Genomic DNA, 23,145 nt, shown 5'->3' on the forward strand with positions numbered 1-23,145 from the left:
CGGATTTTAAAATCATTTTTCAAGCTTGTGTTATAAAGTATTCTAATTTACTGAGATAATGACTTTTGTGTTTTCATTGGCTGTAAGCCATAATCATCAACATTAACAGAAATAAACACCTGGAATAGATCACTCTGTGTGTAATGACTCTATATAATATAGGAGCTTCACTTTTTGTATTGAAGAACTGAAATAAATTAACTTTTTGATGATATTCTAATTTAGTGAGATGCACCTGTATATATTTTTAAAATGAATACGTTTGGCATCGCTGTTATCATACCGACCTGGAGAATTTCTAGATAATTTTTACTGAACAATAAACGTAAAAACAAAACCCAATTGCACAAAATAGCAGAATTGCTTTTTTTTTTTCACAATTTCAACCCATCTGAATTTTTTTTTCAGTAACTTACGTAGTAAAATAAGTGATGCCTTTCAAAATCACAACTTGTCCCGGAATAAACAAGCCTTCATACGGCCATGTCAACAGGAAAATTAAAAAGTTATGGCTCTTGAAAAAAAAAACAGGAAAAACACACAAAAGCGCAAAAATAAAAAAATTGCCAAGTCTTGAAAGGGTTTAAAGGGTTTATTCCGGTACTATTAACTTTTGCTTTGGGAAGTGAACGGTGCAGATAGCGCCATTTCTACAAATACCTGCGGGGAAGCAAACATGATCGGTGGGCATCGTGCACGAGACCTTTCTGCGAGAACGCACACCGCACATGTTTTGGCCATTACGGAGCTTTCACTTGTCCTATTTTCATGCGTTATTTAAAGCCAAAGCAAGAAGTTTGACGTTTATTTTTATTCTATTTTCTGCTACAAAATGAGGTTTTGATTGCATTGCGTTTCCTGAAGGACAGACGCCGGACAGATAACAGAAATTCTGATGCTTCCATTTTTTTGGGGGGTGTTTACTGTACTAGTTAGTTAATTGTATATTCTTGTATATTGGACTTTTACAGATGCAGCAATACCAAAGGTTTATTTCTCAACTTTTTTTTTTTATAGATTTTTAAAAACTTTTTTTTTTTTACTTTTAAGATTCCTTAATGGACTTGAACCAGCAGTACAAAGTGTACATATTGCTGGGCTTCACAGGAGTCCCAAGACGGGGGCCTTGAGTAGGCCCTTAGTTGCAATGGTAACCCATAGGCACCCACAATCACGCTGTGGGGTGATGGTGTACATTCACACCGGCAACTTAGCTGTTTAAATAATAAATCTAAACGGTTAAACAGCAGTGAGCAGAGCTAACGCCAGTCGGCAGGTGCCGGCGGTATAACACAGCTGGCATCAGAATTGTGTGGAGCGGGCTCAGCTCCTGAGCCTGCTCCATACCTGTGGAGCCAGGGATGGAATTACAAGTACGTCCTTATGCACCAAGAGATTTACTCCTAGTTTCAGGCATCCAAACCATCAGGAAAGTGTGAAAGCAGACTGATTGGAGGAACACTTCAGAGTCGGCGCAGACTGGACTGAGCAGCCATTTATGCTTCGTGGCTCGGCTGTAGGTCGTACAGCTATATATGTGTCATTATCTATATGCAACCACTGATTACTTACATGGATAGTCTGCAATCTGCGGTTTGGCATGTGAGAGGCTGCTGAGTAATGAGGACTTGCCAGCATTAGGAAACCTGAAAAATAAATATGATTATTAATTGCAAGTTATTACTGAGTGGTGCCTCGGCTTGTGCACACTGAATGAGACATCCATGCTGCTGCACGCACGGGGCGCAGCATGTGACCCCTCACATGCATGAGGACGCTTAAACAGAGAGCTCTGAAAAAATGACGCTTCGGTTTTTGATGCAGTTTTTTGAGCCAAAATATTCTTCATATGAAAATAAGGGACCGGCAGCCTCATGGTAATAGACATTAATAAGTCTGACATTGTCCAGCTCATAGACATATAGATTACTGTGGGTGAATGAATGTGGTAGTAGACTGTGTCCCCGACAATTGGCCCCTTAATGACCGACGGACTAATAAGGGGCCTTAAAGGGGTTGTCCAGTACTTTATATTACCCGCCCAATGTACCCCCCCGGGGCCCCTAAGGATTTTTGTAATTACCTTACGTTGCAGATAATGCCTGTGAGTGGCGCTATCACTGGCCGCTCACAGGCATCACGTGACCCCCGGCTGCAGGCGGCTCTGACTAAAAAACAAGTGCTGGCAGCAGCCGGGGGTCTGTCTTCCGCGTTCCAGGTGGATGCCAGGCTGTGGGTGGGGTTACCCCCCCGTGTCACACTCGGCATCCACCGCGCGCTCTGCCTCTCCCCATTCATTGGGAAAGCGCGCGGTGGATGCTGGGTGTGATGTGGGGGGGTGGGTGTGATGCGGGGGGGAACCCCACCCACAGCCTGGCATCCACCACGGGGACCCCAGCGTTGAGTCACTCCTCACGTGACGTCAGTGCAGGGTCACGTGATGCCTGTGAGCCGCCAGTGATTGCACCACTCACAGGCATTATCTGCAACATTAGGTAATCACAAAAAGTCTTAGGGGCCCTGGGGTATACATTGGGGGGGTAATATAAAGTACTGGACAACTGCTTTAATTTAGAGTGCTGTTTTTATGCCATCCAACCTACAGATGCTCAGAGATCGCGGTGAACCCTACACTGCTTCTGCCTTCCTCACTGCCCTGTACAAGTGCTGTGCATGCAATGATCACACCCTAAAAGTTTAAAAAAAGAAGAGGATAATATATATATATATATATATATATATATATATATATATATATATATATATATATATATATATATATATATATGGCTCACATCCTGTAACGGCACAAAAAAAAATGCAGTATAAATTTTTGGGTATTTCTTTGACCCTATTAGAAAAAAAAAAGTTTTACAAAAGGAGAATAAGAAAAAAAAGATCTATCTATCTATATATATAAACATTTAAAATATATATTATATATATATATAAATATTTTGAATAGTTTTTTCCACACAATGAAAAGTTAATAAATAAATACAAGCTAAAAAATGCAAAAAAAAAAAAAAGTGCAAAAATTGTTTGGGTCATTAAGGTCTAAAACACTGTGGATATTACGGGGTTAAGATTACAGAGATTTACATGACAACTCTTCAGTCTGCCAGTTCCCTTTCATCAGATATCCATACACGGCGTTCAATGAACCGACAATGGCCTCGTGTTTGATAAATCCTTAATAAGGGTCACTGCACTGTGATGTCTTCATCAAAGGAAATATAACGAAATGGCTGAAATACGATAAAAAACACAATGGAGGGAAGGGACGGTGCGCAGCGACGGAGCGGTGAAGTGCGCCCATGTCAGCTTGTGGATGGACGTCCTGAAAGCAGCACTTCACCTCCGCTAATTAAAGGCACAGAGCAAACAATGGAGACTCAGCGCCACTTCATGCGTAACCTTCACATTCATTACACATCTACGGTTAAAGGTAGAGACTTACGGATGATTGTAGGTAAATAAATATCCCGAGTTAAAAGCTGGAAACAGATAAAAGACGGCCGAGCGGCTGCTTCTCATCCCTATATTACAGTGCTGCTCACCATTATTGGCACCCCTGCATTTTTTTCATAGACTGTACTATATCTTCAGAAATAAATGGAAATGTACCAAAGTTATATCCTCAGGATTGTTTAATTAATAGACCAAAGTAATACTACAATAAAACATTGTTCATCAACTTCCATGTTGCAATTTCAAAGAAGAAACAGAATAAACAGCTTGTGCAGCAATAAAGGCACCCCTAAGTAATGCTTGGTTGCAAATCCTTTGGCATTGCTGACAGCCTCCAGACGTTTCTTGTAGTCATCTATAAGCTTCTTGCACTTCTCAGCTGGAATTTTCTCCCACTCTTCCTTTGCAGTTTGTTCGAGCTCTTGAATGTTTGCAGGGTTCTTTTTCCCAATGGCAGATTTCAGCTCACCCCAAAGATTTTCCATAGGATTGAGGTCAGGGCTCATTGCTGGCCATTTCAAAACCGTTGATTTTTTTCTTTTTCAACCATTCCTGTGTACTTTTGGATGTGTGCTTTGGGTCATTGTCTTGCTGGAGGACCCATAATCTTCGAATCAAACCAAGTTTTCTTACACTAGTTAAGATATTTCCCTCTAAAATCTCTTGATAATTCTTTGATTTCTTGATTCCTGTGATACGGGCAAGGCCTCCAGTACCAAACGCAGCAAAGCAACCCCACAGCATTATGGATCCTCCACCATGCTTAACTGTTGGTAAGGTGTTCTTTTCCTTATAAGCTTCATTGTGCCGTCTGTAAACAAACTGTTGCTTTGCATTGCTAAAAATCTCTATTTTTGTTTCATCTGTTCGCAGAACCTTTTTCCAGAAGGATTGTGGTTTGTCAATGTACTCTTTGGCAAAGATCAGTCGTTCCTTTTTATGGTTTCTTCCTTGCCCTTCGCCCAAAAAGCTCTGCTAGGATTAGTACGCGGCATATGGTACTTGTCAAAATCATGACACCAGACTGTTCCAGGTTGGCCTTCAGGTCTTTGGATGTTTGATGTGGTGTTTTTTCCACCATTCACGCCAACCTTCGAAGGCATCTCTTGCCAATTTTCCTCTTTCCCCCATGTCCAGGGAGGTTCTTGATGGTTCCATGCTTGGCAAACTTCTTAACACTAGAACTACTGATGGAGTCATTTTGACTCCTTTCGTTTTTTATTTCTCTTCTGTGACTACATTTTTCAGAATTCCGGCTTGAAACTCGGTGACTTTTCCTCAAATATGATGTGAAAAAAGATTTTGTGAGAATAAATAATTTTGGTGAAAAATTTGCGCGTTTTTTTCAAAATTTACCAAGAACTACTGAAGGGAGTCATTTTGACTCCCTACTATATTTTGAGGTCCTTTTGTCACTAAATGTTGCTATAAAGTTTTGTGCATAATTTTTTCACTCTGTCTTATTTACCCTGATGTTCATATAGATGTAGTTCAATTTACATGTCAACTTTTCACATTTTCCTTGTGTTTTACCTGCTTGTATTACTGTGTAATGCTGAACAAACTCTATCTGATGAGGAGCTAGATGCATTCATTGCGATATTCTATGCTCGTGGAATATCTGGCACGAACCGTCACTCGATTAGCAGTATTTGGTGTAATGACTGGGGAATACCGTTTTGCAAAGCGACAATGTCTAGGGACCGCTTTGTTGAAATTATGAGGTTTCTCAGATTTGATGAGAAATCTACTCGATCGGAGAGACTGCAAACGGACAAGTTTGCTCTATTTTCTACTGTGTGGGACAGGTTTATTGAAAATTGTATTGCGTGTTACAAACCTGGCCCATACATAATGGTGGATGAGCAACTTTTCCCAAGCACTAGGTGTCCATTCACGCAGTACATGCCTTCCAAACCAGATAAATATGGCCACAAATATTGGCTAGCTGTTGATAAGAGGAGCAAATATCTGGCAAATGGCTTCCCTTATCTAGGCAAAGATGACACACGCCGTGCTGAGGACCGTTTAGCTGACCATGTGGTAATGAAGTTATTGGACCCGTTTTTGAAAAAAGGTCGCAATGTTACAACCGATAATTATTTTACTTCAGTAAAATTAGCTAAACAGCTAAAAAGCAAAGGAACAACCATCGTGGGAACACTGAACAAGATAAGGCGAGAAGTGCCTAAAGAAATAAAATCCATGAAAGAGGAATTGTACAACACTAAAGTGTTTAGAAATGAAGACAATTTTACACTTACAGTATATCAAGGAAAGCCCAACAAAAATGTTGTCATTTTGAGTTCCGTCCATCCAGATGTTGTTGTTGCGTCTGATTCCGCTAAAAAAACTCCAGAAACGGTAAAGTTTTACAATGAAACAAAATATGGAGTAGATGTAGTGGATCAGATGGCACGAAAATATACCACACGAACATGCACAAGGAGATGGCCTGTTCATGCATTTGAAAATGCCTTAGACTTTGCGGGTATAAATGCATGGATAATATTCAAGGAGATTACCCACCAAAAAATGTCACGCAAGGCATTTTTGCAAACGCTTGTGAGAGAGTTGAGTGGTCCTTATGTCACAGATAGGGAAAAGGGTTCCACGTCCCAAGTTTCTACATGCTCAGAAGTGATGGTTCAAACAAAATTTTGCCAGATCAAAGAAAAGTGCAAGAAAAATAGATCTGTCAGAAATTGTAAGACTTGTGGTAAGTCTTTGTGTGGGCAATGTACTGCCATAAATCAAAGGCAATGCCTAAAATGCGAAACACCAAATGTTTAGAAGGTGAATTCTGCGCCATATTTTCATTTTTATGCTCCTCCACCTACATTTTCTCTGCTTTTTGTTCTTCAGTTGTTGTTTATATGTGTGCACTTGAATAAAAAAAAATGTTTGAAAAACGTCTATTATAATTTGTTATTTTCTGTAGAAAAATAAGAAAAGCAGAAAAAAACAATCAAAAGCATTACTGTTGGATCTCACAATAATAATACATTACAAAAAATATAATTATTAATAAATAACCACAAATGAAACTCTAAAAATAAACGAAAACAAGCAAGGAGTCAAAATGACTCCTTTCAGTAGTTCTAGGCGGGGTCACGAGTCCAGTAGTCCTAGTGTTAATAACATTGCGCACTGTTAAAATTGGGATACCAAGGTCTTTGGAGATGGCCTTATACCTCCTGGAAGTCTTGTGTTTGCTAATATTAGCAGTTCTGATGTCCTCAGACAGCTCCTTTGTCTTCACCATTGTGACAAAGGAAGAGGGCCTACCATGTAGCTTTTTAAAACACTGACATCATCATTCATTGGCTAATTCATGTCACATGGGCACCAACAATTAATCACAGGTGAATCTCTTTTGTGATTTACCACAGGAGAGTTAAAATGTGTTTCCGTAATAAATGAATGTAAAGGTGCCAATACCAGTGTCACAGCACGCTTTAGGTTTTTCTGTTTTTCCCTCCCATTGTTTTTTGTTTTAAATTATTGTTTATCATTTGCTCTTTTGTATTTAACACAAGAGCTCTGTACAAAACACTTTCATTCATTTTTTTCAGGAGATATTCCACATTATGTACTTAAACTTCATGGGTGACAATAACGATGAGCAGGGCTGTAAATATATTGGTTTTATTTTCTAATTCTATATATTTTTTTTACATTTTACTTTGGTAAATGATTATGGGGACGGCTATCTTGCTCTCCTCTGACCGACCGCTGGGTCTCCTAACCCGAGCTTATCGCCGGAGTTGGACACACCACAGATCCCCTCAACTCCGGGGTATGTTGCACCCTTTATCATGCTTTTGATTGGCCATCTTTTTTCCATGCTTATATGGGCTTAATTCCACTTGGAATATACGTATGCTAATTATTATTGATTATATATATTTATAGCCCATATATTTGTTCATGGTTACTAAAAGCACTTTGGTGATTTATTCATATTAACATCATGTAATTTGATTTATTCTATATACAGAGACCTATTTATGGTTTCTAAAGCACATTGCACTTTTTTTCTATCATGATTGTATAATTTATGCATTATAAGATTAGTATTATTTAATACATTTTCATTATTGTATTATCTTTTTGTATTTTCCACCTGTATATGCATTCCTATGTGCTGTTTTTTGCATGTTGGCCTGTATTATTGACAATTATGGATACACCCAGATCTCCTCCATTTTTATATTTTGTGTTTTTAGCATCATGGTTTTATATTGTGTCGTCCAGTCTTCTACTAATAAATTGATTTTTCATTCATAATAATTTGGTCTCAGAATACGTTTGTTGGTTTTCTTTGGCTTTTGTATTCTTTGATATATATTGGTTATTTTGGTATTTCCTTTTTGTATAGGTTTTTCACCAACGTGGATGTGTCTGCACAAACGGTTAGAAACCGACTCCATGAGGGTGCTATGAGGGCCCGACGTCCACAGATGGGGGTTGTGCTCACAGCCCAACACCGTGCAGGACGCTTGGCATTTGCCACAGAACACCAGGATTGGCAAAGTCGCCACTGGCGCCCTGTGCTCTTCACAGATGAAAGCAGGTTCACACTGAGGACATGTGACCGACGTGACAGAGTCTGGAGACGCCGTGGAGAGCGATCTGCTGCCTGCAACATCCTTCAGCATGACCGGTTTGGCAGTGGGTCAGTAATGGTGTGGGGGGTCATTTCTTTGGAGGGCTGCACAGCCCTCCATGTGCTCGCCAGAGGTAGCCTGACTGCCATTAGGTACCGAGATGAGATCCTCAGACCCCTTGTGAGACCATATGCTGGTGCGGTTGGGCCTGGGTTCCTCCTAATGCAGGACAATGCCAGACCTCATGTGGCTGGAGTGTGTCAGCAGTTCCTGCAAGATGAAGGCATTGAAGCTATGGACTGGCCCACCCGTTCCCCAGACCTGAATCCGATTGAGCACATCTGGAACATCATGTCTCACTCCACACACCAACGTCACGTTGCGCCACAGACTGTCCAGGAGTTGGCAGAGATCCCACAGGAGACCATCCACAACCTCATCAGGAGCATGCCCAGGCGTTGTAGGGAGGTCATACAGGCTCGTGGAGGCCACACACAATACTGAGACTCATTTTGACTTGTTTTAAGGACATTACATCAAAGTTGGATCAGCCTGTAGTGTGTTTTCCCACTTTAATTTTGGGGGTGACTCCAAATCCAGGCCTCCATTGGTTAATAAATTTGATTTCCATTGATGATTTTTCTGTGATTTTGTTGCCAGCACATTCAACTTTGTACAGAACAAAGTATTCAGTGAGAATATTTTATTCATTGAGATCTAGGATGTGTTATTTGAGTGTTCCCTTTATTTTTTGAGCAGTGTATGAAACCAACTATGCTTTCTCAGAACTAGATGTAAAGAAGAAATGAATGAAACAGCCTCGCGGGGAGCAGACGGTACGCGCCGGGGGCCTCGCGGGGAGCAGACGGTACGCGCCGGGGGCCTCGCGGGGAGCAGACGGTACGCGCCGGGGGCCTCGCGGGGAGCAGACGGTACGCGCCGGGGGCCTCGCGGGGAGCAGACGGTACGCGCCGGGGGCCTCGCGGGGAGCAGACGGTACAGATCTTGTTGAGGACTTCCTGACATGAACATAAGCTGGAATCTGTGGGGCGGCTTTTTTTTCTCCTGGTGGTTTTGCATTATAGGAAGGATATTGCTACTCACCCGACTAACCCCACATCAGCAATCAGCTTCATATCCAGACGGATTATTCTTTTCTGGCCTTTGGCAGGAAGAAAATCTGTTCTGAATCCTCCGCCCAGACCTCCTCTGGCCACTCGCAGCTTGTCGCCTTCTCTATCCAGATCTCCTATTTTATTGCCGTTGTCAGTAGTGATGGCGATGCCAACGGGAACGTCCACCTGACAATCAGCCCCAGATGTGCCTCTGAGAGCTCGAACACTGAGAAATTCCAGAAAAATGCCACAGAATTACACACAGCGATAAGTACACTATACAGACAAAACTATGTGCCCCCTCCACATTACTCCTATGGGAGCTTTTCGGTCTACAGATTTTTGCTATGCAACTAAACAGCAGCAAGATGTGGGGGCAGCTTTGACAAAATCCCTGTTTTCTCTGCTGTGGATGTAGCAGTGCTCAGAATGCTGAGCTGTATGTAACCCCGCCCACACCACTGATTTGCAGCTTGCTGTGCACATTGTCAGCAAGCAGCCAATCAGTGGTGGGGGGCGGAGTTACACAGATTAGCTGGACTGCCTGGCACAAGACACTTAGTCCTGTTGTGATAATCTACTGCGGATAAAACACTGATTGTAATGAAACTACAGCACACAGACTAGTAAGTGACAATGAAGGGATCAGGCTCTTTGCCCTATATTATGTTGCTCTCAGATTAAATAACAACCACCTGCTGAAATACTCCCTTTAATACGGAGTTGGTCCCTTGGCATACATAACAGCTCCCGCTCTTCTGGGTAGGTTTTCTATAAGATTTTGGTGGTGTCTGTGGGAATTTTTGCCCCTTCATCCAGAAGAGCATTTGTGAGATCTGTATGTCTGTATGGACCTTGTGCATTAGGCACAATCATGGGGTACAGAAAAGAGACTTCTCCAAACTGTTCCCATAAAGCGTAAAGCCACAATTATCCAAAATGTCTAGTTATGCTGAGTATTAAGATTTCCCTTTACTTGAACTTGAACTAGATGTCAGGGAACAACCCTGAAAAACAGTCCCATAGTATTATCCTCCTCCACCATATACAGCAGCACAATGCAGTCAAGGGGGTAACGTTCTCCTGGAATCACCAATCCCAGACTCATTCATCAGACGCCAAATAGAGAAGTGCGATCAGTCACTGAACAGAACACGTCTCCTCCAGAGTCCAGTGGTGGAGGCTTTACACCACTCCATCCGATGCTCCGCACTGTGCTTGGTGATGTAAGGCTACATGCAGCTGCTCGGCCATGGAAACCCAAGAGATCCATGTTGTACACTCATGGGTCTGAGTGAGAATCTGAACCAATTGATTAAGATGTGTGTCCCAATACTTCTTTTCAGTGTTAGTAGTCAGATTCCTAATGTGGCCATAATGCAGATCTTCCTTTTCCACCGGAATATCGGTCTTTTTGTAATGGAAATTATTTTGCTGCACACATCAGGCACCCTGAGATCTAACATCATCTCAGCGGCCTCCTCTAACTTGTACCATGATGAGTTATATAGCAAACTCATACAGTGTGAAGTCTTATAGGGATTACTCCATGAAAAGCATTGACTACTCACAGCATTGGTACTAATTGGCACCAATTACGAGAACGGGGATCCCATGTCGCATGACATAATAAGATAACCAGGACTCACCTACTATTAAGCCCCACACCGCCAACAAAGCGTTTCTGAGGAAACTTGCTCTTTATATGTTTCATTGTGACTCCATTTTTTGCCACCACCCAAACGTCACCTCCTCTGCCGCCTTCTCCTCCTAACCGAGGAAGACCCATGCCGCCGGGACCGCCCTTCACCAGGATCCTCAGGTTGTCGATGAAGTTTCCATACTAAGTGAAATAGAAACCAGAGAGGGAATATGAGAATAAAAGCTGCCGAGCTCAGGCCCATCACACGTTATCATAGCACCTTACAATCTAAGTTATACCCTTTTGTGCACCTTGGTGTCATTAAAGAGCTGAGGCAGGGGGCGCGTGTATAAAGAGGGACCAGGAGCTGAGCCCGCTCCAAACCGGGCAAGTGTTGGCTGTGTTATACAGCCAGCACCTGCAGCAAACTACAGTGAGCTCCAATCACTGCTCTTAAACCATTTAGCTCATATTGTCAATCACCGACAATGAAACCTAAAGGGGTGGACAGGGGGTCCAAGTGTGTACCAGCAATAGCGGGTTCTCGATGGGTCACCATGGCTGCCATCTTAGTCTTCCCACGAATCCCAGCTTGTGGCTGAGCTTCATAGGAGAATCTCAAATTTCAGTATATACAAAACGTCTGCCGATTTGCCGTATACAGAACAAGCGTTCAAATGATAGCAAGTGGAAGGTTCCATGGCGACTAAAAGTAAGAAAATAAAAAATATATATATATCTAAATTTTTAAATTACCCTAGTTTTCCCAATAAAAAATAAATAAACCCACCATGTCCATAAAAGTTCACACTATGAAAAAATAAAATTCATTAACCAAACTGGCAAATGCCAGAATTGTTCTTTTCATGCCACAGTCCCACAAAAAATGGAAAAAGAAAGCAATCAAGACATCATAGATAACCTACAAATTGTATCAATAAAAACATCTGATCGCCACGTAAAAAAAGAAAAAAACAGTGCCATCCATAGGAAAATAAATACGATACAGGTCTCAGAAACGGGCAAACTTTTTTTTTTTTTCAAAATTCAGATTTATTTTTTTTTTATCTACAAAAATAATAAAAAAGTTTGGATTTGCCAGAACTGTAATGACCTAGAGAATCATGAATTTTTCCTTAACAATAGGATAGTAGAAAAAAATTGTAAACCAGCACAGCAAATTAAAAAACAACAAAAAAAACTAAATCTTTATTAGATAAACATCTCCATAAAGTTCGAGACAAGTATGTGACAGTCTGGCGCATTTCAAACTGTTAAGAGCCATAGAAACGTCGTCAAATTTCTATGACTAAGGACTCTTAACAGTCCAGAACGCGTCGGACCGTCACATATGCTTTATCTAATTTTATGGAGATGCTGGTCTAATAAAGATCTAGTTTTATTTTTTACGGTGCTGGACAATAATGTTTTCCTACAGTCACTGGAGGACACCGGCCTGGAGGCTCAATGTCACCATTTATTCTCCGCATTTCTCACATTGATGGGGAGAGAATATTTTTCACTTTTCCGTTCACCGGACAATAACCGTGTAAAAAAAATAAGAAAAGATAAAATATATAATATTTTTAACCATTTCACTGCACTTGGATTTTCCCCACCGTTTGCCATCACACTATACGGTACGATGAACTACAACTTGTCCCGCAACAGGGAGCCGTCGAGATAGAGATAAGGGAGAGAAGGGGCAAAATAAAACATGGCTGAAGTGGGAAAGGGTTAAAGTAACTGCCTCCCCACAGTGCCCAGGGGGACACTATTACACAGCGCACCATTTATGGCACCACCAGGACGCTGATAATGACTATTCCCTATCAGGTGTCTGGGAAAGTTGGATGAAACCAATATGGCGACAGGACCAGAGTATCCCACATTCCTGGATCCCAGGCTGACAGCACCCAGCTTTCCCAGGAACAGATAGGAAAAGGGAAAGGCTAGACTGGCAGAGGGGGAGCACGAAACCAAGCACACCGGAGAGCACAGGCCGGGACCTGTGACCGGAGCTCATCACTACAAGCAGCTGTGAGGATGTTAAATAGTGCGGAGGATAGGAGTAGTAGTACAAGACGGGCGGACAGCACCTTCCGGAGCAGCGCTCTGCCGGCGCACACCATGCTGCAGAGGACGGGAGCAGCAGAATGTCACAGAGCGGCGCAGTGCGCACCGGAACAACGTCCCCACAGCAACAGGGCAGCAGAAGAACAGTTCCGGCCCCGTAGAGAGAGCACGTGACTGCAGGCAGCGAAGAGGGAGAAAAGGAGAGAGACATACTGAATATAATAGATAAATACATCTATAGCTATGAAAGATAGATAATAGATATGATAGCTAGATAGTAGATATGATAGATAATAGATATGATATATATATATAATAGATAGATAATAGATAGATAATAGATATGATAGATAGATAGATACAATAGATAGCAAAGTTGCCAACTTGACTTTTTTTATGTACCGTTTCCCCCCAAAAATCACGGGTGGACAATATTTGTTACGGACACATTGGAAATCTATAATAAATAATTATGATTATAAGGGATCCATGTCTACAGCGCATAGTTCTGATATGAAGACGTCAGCTGCATTCACTGTAAACTGTAATATGATAATTACAGTCAAAAAAATCTGTACAAGTTTCTTCAACCTCAAAAATATTAAAATTTGAGAGTCCTCGGTGGTTGATAAATTATAATGGCTAACGGAAAAAAAAATTCAATTTCTTTAACTTCAAAAAAATCATAGACGACTTAATTTTTTTTGTGGGGACGGTGAAAATGTGTTCTGTTTTTATGAAGTGTCCTGGATTCTCTGGATGGTTGACATATGTTACAGTGCATAGATACTTGTACATAGATTCAGTGTCAGAATAGGGTGTCCAGGGCCCAAAGATAGGATTGACCCTCGGGACCCACCCTACAGCTATATGCAGATATCTTTTAGCTGTTATCCTTGTTATAGTGGAGCGTCGACTGTAAATCGCAGGCGACTCCTGCACATGTACTGTGCGCCACCATAACTGGGATGTACAATTACGGTGGTTTACATTAAAGGGGTTCTTCAGTGAAAACAATTATCACCAATCCACAGGGCAGATGATAACTTATTGATCAGACCAATTGGAAGAGGAGGGAGCTCTTATTCCTAATGGGACACTTTTATCCCCGTTTCAAAATGGATTAGTAGGCCAGATGTCTGACCGCCGCTCCATTCATCCTCTATGCAGCTGCAAGAAAGAAACAAGGGCATTGCACGGCAAGCCCATAGAGAATGAAGAGAGCAGTGCTCAAACATGACGCTCCATTGTGAGGTTAGGGTCAGCTAAGAAATTTGGGCCAATTATGCTAATCAGGCTCTGATCAGAGTATGATCCGATTTTCTCGGAGGTGGAGAGAAAAAAAAAAGTTTCTCCAGTCTTCTCCACTTTGTCAGTCCATGAAAAGCGCACCACACTCGGGTATCATCCAAGTGCGGACCGATATTTTCCATGGACCCATAGAAATGAATGACAGAGTGACATCCAAATATCAGAGGCAACTCATGCATTCTGCGATCGGACATCTGCACAGCCTCACTGAATAACATGGAGACGAGTGCTATTCGTCAACCACTCATATGATTATTATGGTTGTGTGCATGAGCGCTAACAGAGATAAAAGTTCCCCATTCTGACGGTCAGTGAGGGTCCCAGCAGCCGGACTCCCATCAATTAATAAGCTATCACTTGTCCTGTGGATCAGAAAAAAAGGTAATGTAAGCGTACACTTCCATGAAGATATCATACATCTATCAATCTCAATAACAGGGAACGCAAAGTCATTCAACAATTATCTACCAATAAAAGTATAGTCATACGCCCAGCTGATAAAGGGGGAGGCATTGTAATCTTGGACCAGTGTCAATACCATGCCGAATCCATGAGACTACTAAAGGACCAACAGACATACGAATTACTAACCTGTGATCCTACTAAAGACTATCTTAGGGAAAAGAAGCTTCTCATTGACAAGGGTCTTAATGCAGGTTTTCTCAATAAACAGGAATATGAATATATATAGACCCCTCAGCCCAGAACCGCAATTTTCTACCACCTACCAAAAATACATAAAACCCTAGACAACCCTCCAGGTAGACCAATTATCTCAGGGATCCAGAGCCTTACTTCAAATCTTTCTAGATATGTGGACCGTCACATACAACACTTAGTACCTCAATTACCTGCCCATATAAAGGACACAAAACATGCCCTCCAACTACTTAGCCAGGTCCAGTGGCAAAAACACTACATCCTAGGCACACTAGATATTACATCACTATACACAGTGATCCAGCATCACAAAGGATGCCAAGCAGCCACCTTTTTTCTAAAGCAGTTTAGTAACATGCCAGACACACAGATTGATTTTATTAACGAATGTATGCCCTTTATTTTAAATCACAACTCATTTAAATATGGACAGAATCACTACACTCAGAGCTGGGGCACCGCCATGGGGACCAGGTTCGCGCCAAGTTATGCTAACCTGTACGTGGGTATGTGGGAGCACTCTACCATATACCCCGGAGGCAGGCTGCGGGCGAACCTGGTCCTATAGCGTCATTTCATCCACGATATTTTATTCATCTGGTCCGGAGACCACCCGGCTTTGGAAGAATTTTTAATCAAGATCAACCAAAATGACTTTTATCTCAATTTTACTTCCTCTATTAACCAAGAAAAAGTGAATTTTTTAGATCTGAATATTTTCATCAATCAGGAACAACTCTGCACAAGCACTTTCTTCAAGACAACTGATACAAATGGGTACATCCATATGGACAGCTACCATTTACCTAGATGGCTTCTAAACATACCAACAAGTCAGTATCTGAGACTCTATAGGAATTGTTCCCAGGCGTCGGATTTTAATACTGAAGCCAACCTCCTTACAACAAAATTCCTCAGCAAAGGTTATCAACATGATTTCCTTCACACTACAAAAAATCAAGTTAGTGTAATACCACGTTCACAGCTACTAACAGATAAAAATCCTATAAACTCTGAGAATCTTGAACCTGGTAAGCCTGCACTGGAAATCCCGATTATTACCACTTATAATTCCAACACTCACATCCTTAAAACCATCATCAAAAGACACTGGAATATCCTTAAAGATGACAAAACTATAGGAGATTTAATACCTCCATTCCCTAAATTCATCTTCAGAAAAGCCAGAAATATTAGTAATAAGGTAGCCCCCACTATAAAAAATCCAAGCGCTACCCGCTCTTCCGGCAACATGGGCTTCTTTCCATGTAAAATATGCAAAGTATGCAAAACTCTCCATACAAAAAAACATAGCCATATCTCACATGGGAACATTGAATTCCTCATAAGGGGCAATATTACCTGTACTAGCAAAGGGGTAATATATGGGTTAAAATGCCCATGCAATAAACTGTATGTAGGTCGGACCATACGACCCCTTAACAAAAGGTTAAGCGAGCATATTAGAAATATTAAAAATAAATTCAAAGGACACCCCTTATCCAAACACTTTAAGGACAAACATAATGGCTCAACAAAGGGGATTGAGATTACAGGCATACAGATTATACAAAAGCATTGGAGACATGGCGATTTCATCAAACAAATGTCTACAGCTGAAACAAACTGGATTTTTAAGCTGGATTCCTTGAGACAAAAGGGCCTGAACAGTCGAATAGAGCTTTTTGACTTTAACTAAGTAACTAGCAATTATAACCCACTAATCAGGATGTATATATAAGGAGTACAGAGGAACCAGGGACCATCACTGACGAAGGACACCGCAGTATCCGAAACGCGTAGGAATTTATAGGTCCTCCCTGCTCTCCGTCCTCAATCCAAGTCACGTGACCGACCAGGATCTGACGGTACGCAGGTCCTATTATGCAAGACGCCTTCCTATCAACGCGCCTCCGGACGCCGTGCGCTGGTGTCGGAGTCTCCGGTTGGGGCTCCGACACATACCACTCCCTGCGCTGTCAGCATCACAGTCTCAAAACCGGACCTGGACGCCAGCTGCGACTCCACTTCTAACACTGAGTCGCTACGGAACAGCGCCTCACCTAAGGTACCGCACCGTATCACCAATGCTGGTTCCGGCAGTCTTCCTTAAAGGAACCACTAACGTACTGCCTTTTCTGTGACACACAGAACCGAGCTTTTAGGCTCCCTGGACATACACCAAAGGACTCTTTACCTATCCGGTCCAAGCTTAACTAATCAGCTAACCAGCTTATCTACCTAGAAGCCAACAGCAGGAAGCTGTACTTATGAGACAGCCAGATAAAGGTGACGCGCCCCCTGGGCCGTGGGGGATACCCGGAGCCGGGCCTTCTAAATGCTGGGGGTTGTAGTCACCGTGGCGGCGACCCTGTCCGTGACCCAGGGCGGTCAAACCAGGGGTAGTCTATGTGTATCTGTTTTAAATAGTCCAACTACGCCACCTGTGGAATGCGGTTATTGGGAACCGCCGCTGCGGAGCAGTCCGCTGAAGCTGGTGGTATGTGCAGCAAGGTGATGCAACTCCCCACAGGAAGAGTGTAGCTTCAGGGCAGCGTGTATGGATGATGGTGGTGATGGTGCAATGTGTCGCGGTGCAAGAATGATCACAGAGTCCACATGATGCAGTCCCAGATCCTTTACTCACGGTTTAAGCAGTTCCACTTACAGGGCCAGTGTAAGAGCCCACGGGGTCCCGTGCGCACGCAGTAAGGGGCTCGGTCGACCCTCATGTATCTCTGGAGCATTTAGCAGGACCCCCCTTTTGTGTGTCCTCTCTGGCCTCTCTCCTCGTACCTCACACCTAGCGGGACCTCTGTCCAGTGTCCTCGGGCCTTAGCGGGTGACGTGTGTTCCGTCCCCTGACCCTATGTGGATACTTTCCTAGTGGCTGGTGTGGACGGCCTGCTGTACTTGAAGTGCTGCAGCCTCCCGTTCCCAGTTGAGCCCTGTAGTCTCTGCTGGTTGAGGGATCTGGTTCCCTTCTTCTGGCCTGACCCCCCTACCTCCTGGCAGCGGCAGGCGTACGGGTGGCGGTTGCACGGTCCGTACCCCTGGGGTCCCTTCGGTTCCTGTCCTGGAGCCTTCCTGCTCCCTCTTTCCCCTCATCTCTCCTTTCAGGCTCAGGCCTCTTGACTAGGCCTGCTGTGGAGCAGAGCTCGTACAGAGCCCCTGCTCCTGACACTGACTCCTCTGACTGACCACACTAAACTAAGATGGTTCCCATACTTATACTTCTACTCCAGTGCTCCCAGGATCTACGTCCTCCACCCATCCACTACCTAGTTCCCCCTCTCTAGGTAGTTCCCCCCACTCCAGCCAGGGATCAGGGACTGTGCTCTCCCGTAGGAGCAATCTCGCCCTGTACCCCGGAAATGTGGTGTAGTGGATGTAGTGTTAGGGTCTTGAGCCATACTCCTTCCTTACCTGAGAGTGAGATACCACACCTCTGGATGAGATGCAATAACTCTGTGGCGACCGAACCCTCAGGGGCGCCACAAAGGCACCGCTATTTAAGCAAATAAGCCCTATGGCAAAACCCACCTCCATTACAATCTCACCTAACCAGTGGTAATTTGATACAATTTGTTGTACACTCATATGCAGTGTTCTTTATTAACCAGTGGGCAATACTAATAACAATATTTTTACTTTAAGTCCCCATAGGACAATACTTTATTATCACCTACAACCTCTGGTCTATTGGTGAAAATTATCAACATAACTGCCCGTGTCTACTGCGGGCTAAGCCACACGGCAGAGCTATATAACTAAATCGACACACCAGCTCCTTCACCAGTATTCCCATTGGTAATATTTTATATTTCTATCTGTTTTATGCCTTCAATCTATTGAGCCTACCCAGAATAAAATCTCCTGTTATCTGACTCCTAGCATTTATTACCTTAGTCCCCACAGGGAACTATTTCTCCAGTTGTATAAACACACCTGACTCCCCAGTACCCTTGGATCAAAAATCCAACCTCCAGCCTACTAATCAGGTAATTACCCAGGATAATTCTATTCTTAAAAAAATATGGAGTTAACAATGTCCCTTAATCCAGGATGCTCTTTTTTTCAGTTGGCTACCTTTACTGCTATCTGGCTTGAGATGCCTAATAACCTCCAAGTAGAGCACACATACTACTTACCTTTACCTCAGGTACAGACGGTCCACTCTCAGTATAGGTAACCTGTATTTCGTCCAAAGTAGTTAACTTATAAGCTCTATACACCTTTTATAGGTACCTACACGCTCTGGATCCTTCAGAAGTCTCTTAACCTCCCCTCTACGCACCAATGAAGTGAATCTGTGCCTCCAACAATACTCTACCCCATATCCTTGGCATTTTAAGACTTCTTTATACAGTACAGACCAAAAGTTTGGACACACCTTCTCATTTAGAGATTTTTCTGTATTTTCATGACTTTGAAAATTGTACATTCACACTGAAGGCATCAAAACTATGAATTAACACATGTGGAATTATATACTTAACAAAAAAGTGTGAAACAACTGAAAATATGTCTTATATTCTAGGTTCTTCAAAGTAGCCACCTTTTGCTTTGATGACTGCTTTGCACACTCTTGGCATTCTCTTGATGAGCTTCAAGAGGTAGTCACCGGAAATGGTTTTCACTTCACAGGTGTGCCCTGTCAGGTTTAATAAGTGGGATTTCTTGCCTTATAAATGGGGTTGGGACCATCAGTTGTGTTGTGCAGAAGTCAGGTGGATACACAGCTGATAGTCCTACTGAATAGACTGTTAGAATTTGTATTATGGCAAGAAAAAAGCAGCTAAGTAAAGAAAAATGAGTGGCCATCATTACTTTAAGAAATGAAGGTCAGTCAGTCCAAAAAATTGGGCAAACTTTGAATGTGTCCCCAAGTTCAGTTGCAAAAATCATCAAGTACTACAAAGAAACTGGCTCACATGAGGACCGCCCCAGAAAAGGAAGAGCAAGAGTCACCTCTGCCTCTGAGGATAAGTTTATCCAAGTCACCAGCCTCAGAAATCACAGGTTAACAGCAGCTCAGATTAGAGACCAGGTCAATGCCACACAGAGTTCTAGCAGCAGACACATCTCTTCAACAACTGTTAAGAGGAGACTTTGTGCAGCAGGCCTTCATGGTAAAATAGCTGCTAGGAAACCACTGCTAAGGGCAGGCAACAAGCAGAAGAGACTTGTTTGGGCTAAAGAACACAAGGAATGGACATTAGACCAGTGGAAATCTGTGCTTTGGTCTCATAAGCCCAAATTTGAGATCTTTGGTTCCAACCACCGTGTCTTTGTGCGACGCAGAAAAGGTGAACGGATGGACTCTACATGCCTGGTTCCCACCGTGAAGCATGGAGGAGGAGGTGTGATGGTGTGGGGGTGCTTTGCTGGTGACACTGTTGGGGATTTATTCAAAATTGAAAGCATACTGAACCAGCATGTCTGCCACAGCATCTTGCAGCGGCATGCTATTCCATCCGGTTTGCGTTTAGTTGGACCATCATTTATTTTTCAACAGGACAATGACCCCAAACACACCTCCAGGCTGTGTAAGGGCTATTTGACCAAGAAGGAGAGTGATGGGGTGCTATGCCAGATGACCTGGCCTCTATTCACCAGACCTGAACCCAATTGAGATGGTTTGGGGTGAGCTGGACCGCAGAGTGAAGGCAAAAGGGCCAACAAGTGCTAAGCATCTATGGGAACTCCTTCAAGATTGTTGGAAGACCATTTCCGGTGACTACCTCTTGAAGCTCATCAAGAGAATGCCAAGAGTGTGCAAAGCAGTCATCAAAGCAAAAGGTGGCTACTTTGAAGAACCTATAATATAAGACATATTTTCAGTAGTTTGACACTTTTTTGTTAAGTATACAATTCCACATGTGTTAATTCATAGTTTTGATGCCTTCAGTGTGAATGTACAATTTTCATAGTCATGAAAATACAGAAAAATCTTTAAATGAGAAGGTCTGTCCAAACTTTTGGTCTGTACTGTATATATTATTTATTTTATATTTGACTATGAATTTTAACCTTTAACATAATAAACAGTTCTTTTATTAACTACTCAATCATTTAATTTCTCCTGGCGCAGAAGTTGCTTTATTAATTCTTAACATCTATGAATCCCACCAAGTCTGACATGTTCTGAAGTGCTGGAGATACATCGATAACATTTTTTTGGTTTGGCCAGGGAAATTGTATGAATTAAATTAATGTTTTTTTTAGAAAGTGATTGAGCTAGACATTACATTTCCAATGGCACATACTAGATCTAGTCTCCAATTCCTAGATGTGAATGTCATATATACACAGGACAAAATCACAACCAAATCCTACGTAAAACCCATGGATAAAAATAATTTTTTACATTTTAATTGCAGTCGTAACCGTAGGACGATGGATGCTTTACCGCAAAGTCAATTCTTATGGGCCAGATGTATTGAGAGTGAAGAACATAACATCACTTAGACTTTTGACAACATTACCAGTAAGTTCAGGGCACGTGGGTATTCACAGGAAGAAGGTTGAGGATTTGGAAAGGGACATTTTATTGAGGCCGGGAATAACATGTTGGGTAGATGCCGTACTCCTGTCCCATAATTGCTAAAACCTTCCCTTCTTTCATATAGACATGACACACAATCCTATTACTCCACCCAAAATGGGCTGTTCCCCATGTCTTTGCTGTATCAATTGTACATTGATAAGGCAGCTATTTCCTACATCCAAATATGGGGGAGGAATTTAAAAGGGTTGTCTACTACTCTGACAACCCCTATCAATCTTTATATCCCACCAAGAAGTCAATAGGAGAATAGCTTTGGGCAACTCAACAATGAAGTCCCTGGACAGGGCCTTCAAATCCAGGAACATTTCACTGGCCATAAAGACACAGCTCGTATATATTCTGGTCTTTTCTGTAGTAACATACGGCTGCGAAACCTGGACGATAAAGAAACAGGACAGGAGAAGAATCAACGCTTTCGAAATGTGGCGCTGGAGAAGGATGTTATCAATACCATGGATGGCAAGAAGAACAAAAAAATCAGTTTTGGAACAAATCAAGCCAGATATGTCACTCAAAGCAAGAATCACCAAGCTACAACTTGCCTACTTTGGACACATCATATGAAGAGAGCAATCACTGGAGAAGGACATCATGGTCGGGAGAATAGAAGGAACAAGGCGTAGAGGAAGACCAGCAACCTGATGGCTTGATGTGACATGCAGAAGTACTGCTGTTGCAGAGTGTGACATGCAGAAGTAGTGCTGTTGCTTTAAAAGCATTCAGCAACTATTAGAAGTAACACAAGCACAGGAGATAGGAAGTGTTGTGCTCCAGAAGCATCCAGCAACTAGAGGGGTTAACACAGTCACAGGAGAAGGGGAGTATTTTAGCTGAGCCCCAGGGGAATTGGGGAAATTGTTTACTGTCTGGCCAGAACCGAATAGAACGGTGGTGTGTTATCTGTATCTCACAGAAGTTAAGGGAACAGAATTCAGGTCAGGAGGGAAGCTAAACAAAGGTCAGTTAGACTCCCTGAGCTAACAGAGTGGAGTATTATCAGCCAGGAAGATAAGGACTGGAAGGAAGCCTGTCATAGAGATCATCTCCCTCATCACACCCTTCCTCCCCTCCATCTCCATGCAGGATAAAGAGTGCTGTGTACTATTGAGTCCTTGTGAAGGAAAAGTCTGTGGTTCTTTATGCATGCATAGAAGTGTGCTGTATGGACTACCGGATAATAGACTGTGTATTGCTGTGCTGCAAAGGAGACTGTACTGTTATTACTGGAGCCTGTTGCTCAAAGACACATTTGCATTGCACTGGCCGTGCCTCATTAAATGTTACTGTTCTACTGTTTATGAAGACTCTTGTCAGATGTGTCTGGTCAGCAACTGAATCTATTATGTGCCTGAGAGAAGCTGCAGCCAATGGTCGCCCTGAGTAACGGTTCCCCCACGATTCCAACAAATTCATGTTACCGGTCTCGCCCCTATCTGAACTTAGGCAGCATGCTTGTAACATTGGTGGCCCATACGGGGAATCCTGAGCGGGAATTAGTGTGTAGAGGAAGAAGAGCATTTTGGACAAAGTCCAAATTGTAAAAATGAATGAGACCGCTAGTTTGGAGTCAGAGAGCGAACAGAAGTTAAAGAAAGGCTCTGCTCCTAAAATCACCAAAATGAGTCAGCTAAAGTTGAAGACCCCCGGTGGCCAGTCTGAAGATCATCATAGAGACCCTCCAGTGCCACC

The 23,145-nt window shown here is 42.6% G+C and overlaps 1 protein-coding gene across 1 annotated transcript in view; it reads right to left on the bottom strand.

The window, feature by feature from the left end:
* GTPBP10 (GTP binding protein 10) overlaps nt 1-13,084 on the bottom strand; it is a 30,212-nt gene extending 17,128 nt beyond the window's left edge. The window contains exons 1-4 of the mRNA XM_073677449.1: nt 12,938-13,084; nt 10,846-11,039; nt 9,186-9,422; nt 1,573-1,646 (exon numbers count right to left, since the gene is read on the bottom strand). Of these exons, the coding sequence (XP_073533550.1) occupies nt 1,573-1,646; nt 9,186-9,422; nt 10,846-11,039; nt 12,938-12,970 (538 nt within the window). The 5' untranslated portion in view covers nt 12,971-13,084. The remainder of the gene's footprint in view (nt 1-1,572; nt 1,647-9,185; nt 9,423-10,845; nt 11,040-12,937) is intronic.
* Nucleotides 13,085-23,145: the final 10,061 nt, after the last annotated feature.

This window comes from Phyllobates terribilis, unplaced genomic scaffold (assembly GCF_046119375.1).
Source record: "Phyllobates terribilis strain yellow unplaced genomic scaffold, ASM4611937v1 Scaffold_4__5_contigs__length_816908805, whole genome shotgun sequence".
Taxonomy (NCBI): Eukaryota; Metazoa; Chordata; class Amphibia; order Anura; family Dendrobatidae; genus Phyllobates; species Phyllobates terribilis.